Source organism: Tyto alba, unplaced genomic scaffold, assembly GCF_018691265.1.
Source record: "Tyto alba isolate M040663 unplaced genomic scaffold, T.alba_DEE_v4.0 Super-Scaffold_2, whole genome shotgun sequence".
Lineage (NCBI taxonomy): Eukaryota > Metazoa > Chordata > Aves > Strigiformes > Tytonidae > Tyto > Tyto alba.
Genome location: NW_024881282.1, coordinates 46658998 through 46674830, shown reverse-complemented (window position 1 = coordinate 46674830; position 15833 = coordinate 46658998). Strand labels below are relative to the sequence as shown.

At 35.3% G+C, this 15833-nt stretch overlaps 1 protein-coding gene across 3 annotated transcripts in view; it reads right to left on the bottom strand.

Moving 5' to 3' along the window:
* Positions 1-15833, bottom strand: part of PPP1R12A (protein phosphatase 1 regulatory subunit 12A) — a 124384-nt gene that overhangs the window by 44199 nt on the left and 64352 nt on the right. For all 3 annotated transcript variants that reach the window (XM_042792007.1, XM_042792008.1, XM_042792009.1), the window contains exons 3-8: positions 15090-15208; positions 6020-6179; positions 4025-4169; positions 973-1047; positions 439-527; positions 156-313 (exon numbers count right to left, since the gene is read on the bottom strand). In XM_042792007.1, the coding sequence (XP_042647941.1) occupies positions 156-313; positions 439-527; positions 973-1047; positions 4025-4169; positions 6020-6179; positions 15090-15208 (746 nt within the window). The remainder of the gene's footprint in view (positions 1-155; positions 314-438; positions 528-972; positions 1048-4024; positions 4170-6019; positions 6180-15089; positions 15209-15833) is intronic.

The window sequence follows — 15833 nt, the reverse complement described above, 5'->3', positions numbered from 1 at the left end:
ACTTGACTTCAGACATAAACTTGCTTTAAAATGACTAGAAGCTTAGTGAAGAGAATAAGTAAAACTTAAGATACTTAACTCTGTATCATGTGGTATTAAACATGTAAATGTATAAAGTAAAAACCTAAAGAAAGACAATACTGCAAATAATGTACCTGTCTCTGCTTCTGATTCTGAGTCATCATCCTCTTCCTCTTCACTAGAACAACTGGATTCATCCTTCTTTCCCTCTTCTTCCTCATCTGCTTTTTCTTGCTCCAGAGACTCTATACTAGATGCGTTCTTTTCTTGCTCCATGATCAATGTCTCCTTACTGAGTTTGAAAAGAAAAATACTAAGTTCTGAAAAATTTACTAAAGCCTGTCAAGTAGGACTTTGTGACAGCTTTTAAAGTTAACTTTTTTATTAAGAGCCTATTATTTTTCATAGCTTACTTACTTTTTGAATGCTTTCTGTGTCTGATTATTATCCATGTTGGCTGTGGATTCAATTAGGGGAGATTTCTTTTCCCGTTTTTCACTGTGAAGCTTCAAAACATACAGAATGATGCAATTAAATTGATAGAATAGTATCAGTGTGACAGAACTACAAATAGAGGGTAATCTTCTCTAACTACTACAAACACTAGAATGTGTATAAGCTTTCAAAGTGTCAAAATTAAAAATTTTAAAATCTCAGAAACTGTTATTGCAAGTAAATCGATCATTTTTGATGCTTCGGATCATAAAATGTCCACCGGACCAGGCAAGTAGATGAGTACTTTCTTTCTTCCATGGCTTTCTGGTCACCATAACTGACCAAGTAAGGGCATAAAAGATCTTTTGAGATGACTGTGACATTACTGGAATTGAAGCCCTGAATCAAACCTTTGTTTTTAATCTATGTGCTGCTCTGAGCTGTATACTGTAAACATATGTATAATATAGTATGTATATGTATATTCATATCTATCTTTATATGCAAAAGGCCTACCAGATTCTGCTTCTTTTGCAATTCTTCTAAATATCCTAGAATATCTTCATCTGCCACATCAAACGCTGTCTGCCCCTGGAGAAGGGGAAGAAGTAAAACACCACAACTGTACAGCAGATTTTAAATATAACAGATTATGATGCCTTATCACATGATGATGCAGGTAAGGAGCACATTCAGAGAGAAAAATTAGAAAGTATAAGCCAAGCTCTATTACAAACTGTTAGTCTGTAAGTAGTTGAAAACAATGTTGCAATATTACTTTTTCTGGGTAATTGAAACAGGAACACCCATACCTGATGAGTAAGTATGTTTTAAGAGATAAAAACATGACTTCAGTAAAATTTTGCTGGCCTTTGAAGGAAATAAAACTATCAAGAAAAGTAGATTGAAAGAATACAATTCTCACAACATTAGTTCCAAACAACTATTCCAATGGCAGTTGTATGGACGGATCCTGAGTAGTTCAGTATCCTGCCCACCCCAGACCATCATATACATCTTGATTTTTTAAATGTTTAAATTATTTAAGAAAGCTATACCAAATTTAAGTAGTCGTGCTTTCACATTTTTAGAGTACAACTGTGTTTCAAGTTTTACATTCCATTTTAGAAAAGATCTGCTACAACCATTTGTTTTTATCCCCCCCTTAGTGTATGATTTCCATGGGACATGCACTTGAATAAACAGATAATGGTGTGATTCATTAACAGAGAGTAATTCTGTCAGGTGGAATTTCTTCAGCTTGCCATATCTTACATCTACATAGTCATTGCATCTCTAACAGACCAGATGCCCACAGGACATAAGATTCAATCTTTAAGGTCCGAATTGCTAAAGATTTCACAAATTCTCTTTCTTCATCTCTACTTGCAGGTAAGAAGGGCTGAAGCTCACATAGTTTCACAAAGGAAGCCTAACTTACTTTGATACTGCAATACAGTGCTTTGTATTTGGAAGTTTGAATTCAAATACAAGAAGGCTGGAATCTAGGCAAAGTCCTAGACCCACTGGTATAAATGCAGCTGCATCAACAAGCTGGGTGGACATACTGAAATCTTGGGAGGATCATGTCAAGATCAGTCAAGTAAGTAATTATGTACAACAACCAGTAATAAAGACAAAGGTGTCATTTAAAAGTGGTCACAGCAGCTTATAAAGGTAAATAATGGTATTCATATTTGTCTCTGCTTATTTCAGTTTCTCAAAATGTTAACTAAAGGCAAACATATTCCTAATTACACTGTGAAGGCTATCTGAACTGGTTAAAAAGGAGAGACCTTCAAACCACTAATTTTCACATCCATAAAACTTCTGTCCATACAGCAGAAGCACATGCACCTTTCAACAAGCATTACCCAAAACAGCTTGACGTCCTCTGACATTTGAACTATTCCATTTAGTATAACACAGCACTAACCTGGAAACTAAACAACAAAATTATCTCAAGTATGTATTTGCATTATAACTACAGTTTTCATCTGGCCTTCTTTTTTTAGCTAGATATTAAGTGGCTTTATTTCAAAATATTATGAGTTAGACCTACCTTGACCACAAAAAAACATTTTGCATAAAATTGTTGTAGTTGGAAGGTTATATCTAAACCCAATTCATAAAAGTTAGTGCCTGATGTCAAGTGCCTAAACAATAATGGCTGAGTTCTCTGAGATGCTAAGCACCTACAACTGAAACCAAATCCAGAGTTAGAGATATGAAACTTCGTATCTCCAAAAGCAAAAAAAGCTTGCTAGCTTACTTAAGAACACCACGTGCAAAACTTTCCTAGCTTGCACAGACAAGCCTGTACAATGAATAAAACAGCTTATATCTCTCTGTACCTCCTCTAATTCTTATTCTTGCCCCAGCTGAGTTCAACATACCTTCATGAGAGTGCTCTCTAGAATACCACCCTCCACGTTTTCACAATCCCAGTAAAAAGTCTAACAGAGAACTTGATAAACTGGCTTCAATTAATTGCATCAGCTTGTGATTATTTGATACAAATCACAGTTATAAAGCAGAGATTTAGAAGTTCTATAAGCATTATACAGAAACAGTGTTGAACCTATCTGAAATTTAATTCCAGATTTCACTGGTTTTATTATAAGCAACTTCAATTTCTAAGGAAGAAAAAGTCAATAAAGAATAAAAATGTTAAAGCAGCAGTAGTTTTGCCCTTATAGAGAGTATATACCTGCTAGTTCATGATCTGTATCTGCATGTTTCCCTAATCTATTTTGAAAAGTTTATGAAAATATTAAATGAAGAATCTGCATGTCTCCATAATCTACTTCAAAAAGTTTGTAAAAAATTAAATGAAGACTCCATTTTAAAAGTTGGGCAGTAATTTACGTATACAGTATTGACAGAAATTGGGAGCAGATGAGAATCAATCTCCAAAACATACTGTGAAGAGAAGAAGGAGAGCTTCGGCACTTACACAGCTGAATGATAAGTTTTGGATCCTTGTGATGCCTATGTGAGTCTTTAGTATATTTATATCTGCTGGGAGCAAGATCTTGCAAAGCCAGCAAGATATGCAGGCCTTTGCGTAAAACTCAAGGAAATATAGTTTAGGAAGCATTCAAGTTTTGTCTAGGGAGTCCAGAGATGCTTTCAAGCTTCTCCAAGAGCTTCCAAACCATCATATAGTGACAACTCTTTAGTATGCCAACACAAGCTGATTTTGAGAGTTAATACACTACCTAAAGGCACCATCGTCTTTAGTGATCAGAAGCCTGTATGCAATCCATCAAGTCAATAATTTTGTACCTCTGAAAGGTCAATAAATCCTTTTTATTTTGAATTTCCGTGTCAAAGATTGCATGGATGATATAATATAGAACTAAGCATAAAGTAGGCTTAGAAATTAATTTAGACAATCAGATAATTTAGTTTTGAACACAAACATGCTGTTTTGACAAAACATGCATTATATAAAGCTCCACGTACAGTAAACAGCAGTTTATCATCACTTTTCTTACCCTGGCTTCTAAAGTCACTTTAGAGACCAGAACTTTGTATCTTGACAAGGATTACATAAAAATCCTACCACTTTGTTGACAGCCTCCATATCACATAGGTTTTCCACTAAAATGCGACATGCTTCTTCTTTACCCCAGTGAGCTGCAGCATGAAGTGGAGTCCAGCCATCATAATCTTTAATATTTACATCGTAGCGAGCCTGTATTAAAAGCCTAATGAAATTAAAAGAATTAGATCTTGACACTGCTGACAAGGATAAATAAAATATCGTAAAATCATAAAATGACTCTACAATAATATCCTTCTCCTTTTTTATCACACATATTTTAGTTGGGCTACTGATAATTTTGTGAATTTTATTTCCTCACAGAAATATCTGCCTTTTCATTGTTCAGTAGGTGTATACATATATATTTAAGGAAAGTTCAAGAAAAATAGCCTTTTCCATTTTCTTCTTTATTCACTTCCTCTTCATTCAAAGTCCATTGTTTCTATACAGATACATATTTTTCTCTACATGTGCAGTAATAGAGAAAAGCCCTCTTAAGGAAACGAGAGCTGTAAAATGTCAAAAATTGTTACATACAGTGTTCTTATCTAATAAATGATTACACCCTCCTCCTATTCTAACATTAATTGTTTCAAACTTGCATCTCCTCCTGTCATTAACATTTGATGCTGTAACAATCCAGTGTTCACATGCTTCAATTGCTCTCTGAGATGAAGCAGAACTCCTGAAATAGAGGTCTTGCTTTTCAGCCTGCATTTAACACTTAAATTCAGCATGGTTCTGATGTGTCAAAGTGACAACAGACACAACCTAAAACAGTTTTGTGTAGAGGGCTATCAGCTCTCTAAAACACTGTCTGTAATTACTATAAATCACATAACCATGAAGTATTCTCAAAAATTTCTGTTTCTCAATATCCAATACACTTATAGGAATATCCTCCAATGAGCCAAGTTTCACACATGCTTAGCTGCAAGTTTTGCAGTTGTGTATGCTACACAGAACACACATTTTTGATAATTTGAAGTCATCACAAAAATTGCCTGCACATACGTTTTTCCCCTCCTAGGAAAAGTACATGGCCTAGACTACAAAAAAGACACTGAGAGCTCTAAAAAAACCACCAGTTATATATAAAACTCCCTTACAGATACATGCTATTCTAAAACAAAAACTGTTATTTTCCAACAGAATAATTTCTCTTCATCATGTTGAAGCAGAAGTCCCATTCAGCAAATTGTATGTAATGGTTATAATGATTAAAAATGCTCTATCATTCAACTTCTGTGTTCACTAAGCATTACAAGCTCTGCAGACCTTAAAGGCAGCAATATTTACGCAGTCAGGGTGTATGTTCATTTTCATTTGTGTTACAATATGTAACTGTTCCTAGTACTTCTATAAGCAAATACATTTACAATCACAGTAATGTATTAAGTATGCTTTATTTCAATAAAAGCAGAGCTTTCATGAAAAACAATTAAACCTCTGTTACAGTATATACTTGTATTGTATTAATGAAAGGCTACCTGTGAATTAGGGGATACCAAAAGCTTGAAGCTTTCCAGGAAAGATTTCAAGAGTTATGATTTTCAACAATTCTCTAAATTAAATTCTCAATTCTTTAGGACTAAAAACCTTCATTCTGGATTACAAACTCTGCTTTAGGTATGCAAATAAATATGGTGTCTTGAAAATATGCATCAACCAGAATGCTAACTGGCATTATGAAAAGGTATTAAGCTTGTTTACACAGTTGGCTTCAGAAACAGGGCAAGATTTTTGTCACCTTTCTTCTTTTAAGTAAGTACTCAGGCTCAATATGTACACTGTGTTCATATTTTGAATGGCAATGTAGAAAGCTAACAGCATCATGATTTATGAGTGCTCAAAAACATAAAATCAAGCTTTGAGGAAAACATAGATCTAGAGATTGCTATTTTCCAAGATACAGCCCCTAAAATTCAGAATTGTCCAATCGTAGCAATTCTAAGCAGCATTACATCAACAAGACAATCAAACATGAAAAATTTCCATTTAAACCACACTTACTTTAAGACTTCTGTATAGCCCTTAGCAGCAGCTACATGAAGTGCTGTACCACCGGATTTTGCATGCCTGACATCATTTATATGTCCGCTGTTGAGCCACTGTCTTGCATCTCTTAGCATTATTCTTTCTTCTTCTTTTCGAGCTGCCTCTATGTCAACCCCTAGTTCAGATAGGGAGGGTGAGAGGGGAAGACAGGACACAAAACATTTTAGTTCAAATACTTCAATTCAATTATGTAACGAATTTTATGCCATGTTTATGTGATACAATAAACAGTAAGAATAATGTTCATGGTTAGATATGAATATCTTTTTGAAAATGAATCTCAAGAGCTTATGGAAACAGCCATTACTGCATGACACTTTGCATAATGCATACATAATGCAGTGTTTCCCCAAAGGAAAAATGAAAAAAAACAAAACAAAACAAACCACCAACCAACCAACCAAAAAGGAAAGCTATTAAAACTGGCTCTTCAATTTTAAGAATGTCTACCATCACAGTAATAATGACTGAAGTGACCTGTTTAGGAAAAAAAAAAAAAAAAAAAAAAAAAAAAAAAAAAAGAGAGAGAGAGAGAAAAATTACCTTTTAACCATCTAAGCACCAAAATATCAGTCTGGTCTGATGTATCTGTATGAAGTAGAAGACAGCTACAAATTTTTACAGGGAGATATCTATGGGAAGAGGAATTGTCTAGCTTCTCATATCAATGATAAGAAAAAAGGAGCTATAACTTTTATACTTTTTAAAGAATTTCCAGTTTGTCTTCTATCACTGTGAAACACAAGCCTTATACTCAAATAACCAAGCCCTCGAGAATCTCCCTTTATATCTCAGGTAAAAAAAAAAAAAAAAAAAAAAAATCAAAAACACTGAAAAATTTTTATAGTACATCTCACAAAAAATTCTCAGACACTGATGACAGCAGAGGAACGCAATATAACGTTTACAAATATACACATCAGGATCAGATTAAACAGACTGAAAAAAAATCCAGACCCTGAATGGGCAAAGCAAAGCATGTATTTGCAAGCATTTCTTAATTACTACCACATGGAGTGACCTAATGAACACAGCAGGAAAGGGGTCTTGAAAAAAACTATGAATGAGCATTGCTATCTGTATGCTGACTGAACGGTGACAAATTTGTGAGGAAAAGGGACTTAGGAACTGTGGTCATCAAGAGCACAAACTGTATCTGGGTTGACCTTTAAAAGAAAATCAGTGGGCCAACCTTCAGTAAAATTATCTTATATGTATGATTTGTCTAATTTTAGACACTGGTATGCAGGGACTTGGGAAACATATACTGTTCTCCTGAATTTTTCATTTATTGTGGAGCAAAAAAGCATAATAAATACATAATGAAAACAAGTGAAATCTAGAAACAGGTACTGATTTACTAGATAAAACCAAAAACCTCAACAGTAGTCAAGATAATTTTTAAAACACTTAAAGAGATAGATGCTCCTTGACTTCAGATCTAATTATGCCCTCTTTCAGTATTTCTTGTTGAAGCTTCATCTGTCCCCAAACTGCTTTTCTCCAGCAAACTTGTTTCTATCACATAACTCTTCTAACTGTCCAACTAATCAAAGCACAACAGTATAAAGCAGACCACAAACAAGACCATGCAGCTAGAACATCTCTTTTCAAAACTATTCTACGTAATTAATTAATTTTAATTTATGTTCAGAGTCTTTATAATGAACAGTAATTTCTGGCTCTAGTGTCTTCAAAAAAACTGTGAGCTATTAATCCTTTACAGGATGAATGATTCCCTAAAATATGGAAACGAAAACAAAATCCAACTTAAGTGCTGCCCATTTAGACATGCAGCAGAAACTGAGTTAAGGGACAAAGTGGCCTTCATTAAAGAAATTATTAATATCATGATATTAAAAGACATAGATAATACAGAGATGATAATATGTAGTGCAATGCATCATTCTACTTTGTAAAACATGATAAAACAGATAATAGAATAGATTCATCAAGGCTTTATCAATCCACTGGCAACTAGAAAGCCACAGCAACAAACTGGCAAACTGAAAGCAATTATATTGACACTGCTGAAATACCCTTAAGGCAGTGGATAGCAGACTGATACTTTTATTCTGTATGTATGAATTAGTATTTCACAGATGCAGCAATTCCCCAATTATAGAGCAGGAAAACCTTTGAAAATCACATGCCCAAAACAAAATCTCCTGAAATGCAGAATGAAATAATGTAATTACGTGCTTTTGGAAACATAACTTGACATTTGTTTGGTTTGCAGTAGCATATGACAGTGCTACAAGAGAGTTCACCTCTTCTTTATTACTATTCTGTCAATTCACACCATAAAAGATATTCCCTGCCTACAAACATGAAAAAAAAATAAGTAAAATAATTTAATAAAAAAAACAAACCAAAACAAAACACAAAGATCGGTTGGAGGAAAGGTTCTGTTCACTAAGTAAATCTGGTAAAACTTTATGCTAAAGACAGATGAAAAGACAAAACTTTACTAAGTATCATAAAATAACTGAGGCATGTTATACACTAAGTGTTGCAAGCAGTGGACCAAACTCCTAGACTCATCCACTTAATTGACTAAAACAAACATTTCAGTCTTGGTAATTTAATAAAAATTAATAGAAATAAATTTTATCAGAAACTGATGAAAATCCATAATCTGGAGGCTAAGTCTACAAGATGCAGGAAGGTACCAGAGATTGATGAAGCACTAAGCAGTGGAAAAAAGCTAAACTGGACTTGTTTGGAAGAAAGTGAAGTAAAAATAAAATACATAGAAGTTTCTAAAATTCTCCCTCTCAAGACAACCCATGACTAAACAGATCTGAACAGAGATTAAAATTTACATATCTAATAATCTTTATAACTGGTAGATATGAAGAATGAAACCCAGGAACTTTGAATCAATAATGTATCGATAATCACATATTCCCATTCTGCCAGAAGGCTCCTACATATTGATGTGTGAACTACTGCAAACTGTAACTTCCCTGGGCCTTCGCATCTGCTTGCCTTTCAGAATGACACAGCAGAGCAGATCAGCAGATCCTGGGAAAATAATTCTCTAGAGTACAGTCATTTCCATGTCAGTGTTGCCTGTAAAACACTACTATGCAAATAAATAGTTCATATATCATCTGTTAGTCACATTTACATGCATGCCCTTTTTGCATGCACGAGGTCAAACTGTGAATCCTTAGCACCATGAGTAACCTTCTTCACTTGAAGAATCCAACAAAATTTCCTATCACTGTAAAGCTGCTCATGTGTGTGGCTGGTTGTTTGGAGGCACTTTTGTATAAAGGAAGAACAGAGAAAAATTTCATCCCAAACCCTGATCTTGAACTTCTAACGGTTAATTTTTATGCATACTTTCCAGGTATGCCTAAAGAGAATTATGTTAAAATAGCAATGCTTTTGCAGAAAAAGTAACTAACACTGAATATGGACTTCTATCAATAACACAAATGACTGCATTTCTGAAGCCCAAACAAGACATAACGGCTGCAGAGGACTAATGGCTGCATCAACACATTGTTTTACAAAACAGTAAATTTCTGATAATATTGCAACACAAGAAAGCACAAGAATCTTGCCAATCTAAGTAAAACCGCAGACACTCATAGCTGGCACAAAACAGGAATTACATTTTGTGTCACAGAAAAAAAACCCTGCTCTCTGAGATAAGCTAAACACAATTCCCATTATTAAGTACAGAAAACAGAATGTAAACAGCCTTTATTACACCTTGTACGGACCCTTCTCCTGGCTTTTGTTTTCCCAGACTCTATTAAGATAGCAGAGAAAAAGAAAATGCTCGTCATACGTTTCAAACACTTTCTTTGTACGGCCCGTAGATGGCAATGCGCTGCCTCCTAGCTCATCTTCAGCCAGGGGATTCACTCACACCACCAGTACACTCAACCTCTCTGGCAGTCCAACAACTTCTTAAATCATTAATAATTTATTGCTAAATGCTTTCATTTCTTCTGATCAACAAGTGTTATTCAACAGTTCCAAACAGGTTTAAAAACAGTGTGCTGTTCAATGAGCATTTAATGAAATTCAGCATAAATTTAAATGCTGAATCATTGTTTCAGGACTCCTCAGCCATATAAAGGCATGTTTTATAGATGCTGCATGGAAGATCAACCCACTTTTTACTTCATGTAGTGAATGTTTATATACAAATGTAACAGTTCACATTTTATCCACATAAACAAAGCTGAGTTAAGCAATACATCCAAGAGAGTCTTGTTACATTTACCTGTAATTAAGAATGAGGAACATTTGCTTCTCCTTGGAAAAGAAGTGAGCTCTCTGATAGTTACTCAGTAGCTACCACATTGTATCATGAACTCCTGATTCACCTCACGTCACCTCCTCTCCTCACTAACTCACCTCCCAAGAATGTTTCCCATAATTCAAAATAACTGCTTAAGCAGTTAAAAATAATTTTAAGAGGACATCTGATGATAAACAGCTAAAAAATTGTTTCAAACCATTACACTTAACCCTATTCAAGACCCGAGGAGAGGCAACATTTAAAACCTGCCAGGGCTAGCTGGGGCTAAAGCCACATCTCTCCCAAGTCTGCTAGTTTTTACCAGTGCAAATGAAAACTTCACACTACCAGCAAAAGACAACTTCAACAACTATGATATGTTGAAACACTACAGAGTAGAAACATAAGAAATCATATTGAGAATCTGTAAATAATATTTTTAATGAAGTTAAAGAATTAGGTGGATTGCAGTGGCACCTATATACATGGGATTGGCTCACTATAAGATATTAGACATAAGGAGAAACAAGAAGACAGGTCCTAAGGGAAATTTTTTCTATAACACACAAAATAGTTAAAACATATGGTGTTCAAATAGTATAGTTGTTCAGCACTACTTTGGAATAATTTCCATAAAACACCTACCTAGTTTTGCTATTTGTGAAGTGTTCATAAATGTCAAAAAATCTTTATACCCTACCTAAGGATGTATGTAATTTATCTTCTCACAAAGTATAAAACTAAACTAAGTTTTAAGCTTAAAAAATAATGAAGCCAATAATGCTCCTCTGAAGATTAGGGTAGAAAACTGCTTTCCTTCCTGTCGGAGTGCTATGGCTTCACTTACAGGATAGCTAGTCCACCGTTAGTTCAGAATTACCGCACAGTCCATGATACCAACAGGGTCCCGCTATGTGCTCAGCAGAACACAGGTGGCCTTGTCTGGGGATCTGAGGCCCACACAAGAGGACACAGGAAAAGACACCCGAACCAAGGGTCACAATTTAGGGATGTTGCATATGGAGATCAGAGTAACTGAAGAAAGATAGACATTGGATAATAAAACTATAAAAACTCTCTTCTTTCACATCCAACACTCTTTACAACAGAACTTGTAAACCAAGAAGATTCATTTGGGTCACTGACCATCTCCTCTCTAGACAGGTCAGATTTTGGAATCTGAATGCTAAAATAAGACGAGGAAACACTGCAGATCCTTCTTTTTATTAAGCCTGTAATGTCACGTAGAGCTGAACTGTGTTGTATTCTGTAATTTATTTCTGTGACTTTAGTGTTTCCAGAGGCTTGCACTTTTTGTTCCGTAGTTAGAATGTCCTTAAAATACAATTCAATACCTGTAAAAATTGGACATAAGTACAAACAAACTGATGATCTGTAGAAGGCTGAACAGTTGCACAACTGGAAGGCTGTTTGAACTTTTCCTATAAAGGCTGAAGGTCTGCAGAAGCAGCAAAAGCGGTGAGCTAATATAGCGATTCTCCTCAGATTCCTAACAGAAACAAACATCAAATGTCACCACTTAAAGACATCTGAAATCACAATGAACTTGACTGATCTTTGCAGGCAACCTTTTTCCACCAAACGACTCTGCTGACGCCAACGTGCAGGAAGTCATACTCACAGCATTAACTAAGCAACACAAAAATGAAACTATAATGAATGTAGGAATAAATACACATGAAAATGTTGCAAGGCAAGAATGTTACAGAAAATGTCTAATTAATTTTCATGCTGCATGTTTTACCTACACAGTGGTATGATTTTTTGGCACACAGGTTTGTTTATTTTCAAAATAAATAGGCTGATCTTCCACTACCGGTAACACTGCGACAGGGATGATTGTTCCACAGACCCCACAGTTAACCTGCATTATCAAAACTGCAGCGCTGCTTTATTCTATACAAGGTGCAATGCTAAAGCTGGAGGGATAATTGCATTCAGCCACATATATAGTCAAAGACAAAACTGTCACAATGCATCAGGGTTAAATCCACATTAAGATAAACAACTAAGTTCCTAATTTAGAGTTATTAACTACTCCAGTCACAACACACACATAATTAGGCACCTTGCAAGTGATCATGACAATGGCTAAATAATCATTCTATATATAATATTAATTTTATATGCAAGTTAAAACCTTATTGCTGAGACAAACTGTCTTGTACTTAACATGATATACACTAGAACTTCACACCCAGATTCATGCCCTTTCTATTCCATTCTCATCAACAATCATTAAATATTTGCTGTGATTTCATTCCTGCATGTAAAAGCCCTTAGTTCTTACACCTTCAAACAAAAATTCAGAAGGAGGAATGCTGCATGCTTTCTTCTCCGCTTCTGTGAAAATCCTAAGTGGTCTAACAGCAAAACAAGCTATGTAGAATATATATATTAAAAAATGCATCCATAGGTGTGTGCAAAACTATTTACATATGTATATAAAAAATGAAATATTATATATCTATAGGCTACATATATATGTATCACCATAAGCTTTAGTGTCCTGTTAAGGCCAGGAAGGCAGAAATGCTGTCAGGGATGTTCACAGTGTGGTCACTCTTCAGGAGAGCACCCAGTTCCTGTTCTCCACAGAGGGAGGTCAAACTACCCTGAAGCACAGCCCTAGCAAGTCTTTTCTCACCTGACCTCATTCAAACAATATATTTTTCAACTCATCTGAGACAAATCCATCTTCTGAAATCCTTTAGCTAGTCAGCAAGCCAACCGACATAAAAATGTAAGAGGAATGCTTGGAAAATAGGTTTTCCATAGCAAGTAAAATTTAGTATTTTAAATTAACCTGAATTATCCCTTTAGAATCTAACAGCTACAGTGTGGGAACATCTACATGCTTCTCACAGTACCACAGATAGTTCATTGTAAGCTTTAAGTATGAAATATATAAAACATATTGAAATTTTCAGTGAACTGTGGCATTTAGTTTAGGTTGCCAATGCTAATTTTGTAACTAGGCTGTTCAAAATAATTAAACTTGCAAAAGAATAAAAATTAGTGTGTAATGTTGAATCTCTGCATTGGAAAAATGTACATAAAATTCCCATATAACAATTCTTTTTTTCAAAAAGCAGTAATAATGTATAAATATTTTGGAAGAGTTCTTTTCCTAGATAATGTCAATTTTACAACAAACTACTACAGTCAATTAATATAGCACCTCAGTAAAGACAAACATTTCAAAAACAACCTTAAAGAATTCAGGCTGAGGCACATTCCAGAAACAACCCTCCAGCAAAGATTGGCAGTGCTGTTAGAGAAGAAAACAACAACTTTATTCTTTTCCACGCTAATTAAAATAGACAAATGGTAGTACAGACAAAAAAAAAAAATATTCACAACTATCTGATCTGATGGTCTTTGTGTGTTAACTGTAAGAACCGTTAATTAAAATTTCGTTAATGCTACCAAATAATTGAACCAAAGCCTTTGTCAAATCTACAGTCTACTTCTGTATATCAGCAGGTATCTCTTATTTCCCTGCATATCATGCCATCCTCTTTGTTTTTACCATTTGCTTTGGGCATCTAAAGGATTTAACCATATAAATTATATCAGGGCAAAGCCTGAAGCAATTACTAGTTTACTGTTAAATTATGTAAATCTGTCTTAGAGATACAAATTCAGTGCCACAAAAGAAAGTAACATTTTCAAGGAGGAAGAAGCCCTTTACGATGTAGGTAAGGGTCTAGAAGTAATGGAGATGCAGTCCCCCAGCATGCCCCCGACAAAGGGTCCATCCTCACTGTGAATGTCATCTTCCTTCAATACATAATGACTCAAACCACATCACCCCAGTTCTTGTACTGGGAGTTCTGGGATAGCAGTGTATTTCTATTGGTCTCAAGATTGTCAGTCAACAACAACTGAATATTCCTTCCTCTGTGGAATGGAAAAAAAAAGGAACCTTTCAAAGACCTTTCACTGGAAAACCCACCTGAGGATTGGAACATGGAAAACACCAGTGTAAGGAAGGGAAAGAAAGCAGGAAAGAAATAAAACAATATGCTTTTTCAAAGGCCAAATACTGTCAAAACTTGATACATATCTATTAACTGTTACATGAATGCTCCCCTGTATAGTGCTCTCAGAAGAGTACACAAAACTGGCAGGAACTTAAAGGTTCATGATAGGTTCTCAGGCATAAAACAAGTGCAATCTAAGACTCCTTAACCCAAGGAGTAGTTTCGGACACTTGGCATTGTAGAAGGGCATTCAAAATGTGAGAACTAGACACAAACGGTCATTAATGGGATACAGTATAGTTGTTTACTCTTGTTTTAGTTATTCTGGGCTTTCTTTTAGGCAATGGAAAGAAACAGTTACCTCAGGGCTGGATTCACATCATCCTAAAACTGATATCCGAGTCACCCTAAAAGTACCTATTTCTCTTCTCTCTAAAGCAAGAATCTCTTTAGACATACTCTAAAGCTGGGATCTAAAAATCCATATCCCAGACGCACTGAATACCACCTAAATTCTGTTCAGTTAAGTGAATGTAGGAATCCAATCAACAACTGGGTTCAATACTTCTGACCTCTTTTTTTACAACAGGCTGGGCTGAGCAAAAACACCTAGAAGACAGTTTGAGCAATCTACATTTTACTGACAATTCTCTTTAGAAAATAGATTGACTTTAAAATACCTGATTTAGCATAAGTTTTCAAAAATATGTTTAGTGTCCGATAAACAAAACCACCCTTCCATATTCAAAATTACCTTGTCTATTAACTTCATTCTGAAGCAGCTCTTCCATTGCCTCTTCTTCAGCAATATCTAATGGAGTGTCTCCTTCACTATTTACAGCTCCTACATGTGCTCCTTGACTAATTAAATACCTGCCAATAGAAAAAGAAAAACCAGCTGTAAGCAACATAGTAAAGCTGATGCAAAAAAACCATCAGCCACTAGGATATCATATGCAGTGGGTATATACATGCACATGTACAGTTAACAGAAACAACTATATTAGGTATAAGTAAAAAAACCTCATGACGGTCTACAATCCCTGAATATCTGCATGTCTCTCCATCATACTATCCATTAATGCAAATAACCCTCTCTTTGCTCATCTGTTTGCCATAAAGACTCCTGACATGTTTAAACACATATTTGCAAGAACTGAAAGAAGAAAATGGTTAGATGATGAACAAAAGCAAACACTAGGTGAACAGGATTTGAACCACCCATGAGCTCCTCATACTAAGCCACTTTTTCTAGAACGTCCAGATACAATGGCACATTATGTTTCTACACTTTGCCAGAATGATCACTCCTGGTGTCTGAGCAGCCTCACAGAGTTAATAAAACCAGAATCACCTCTGCTCCTAAGTATTCACAAGGTCAGCTGTTGTTGAGGAAAGAGGTGAGAGAGAGAAAGTAAGCAGCATTTTACACCTTTTGCTGGTACCACTAGGTGTTTCCTTACTCAAAATACTGCTGTCTCAGGAGTCAACAATCCAG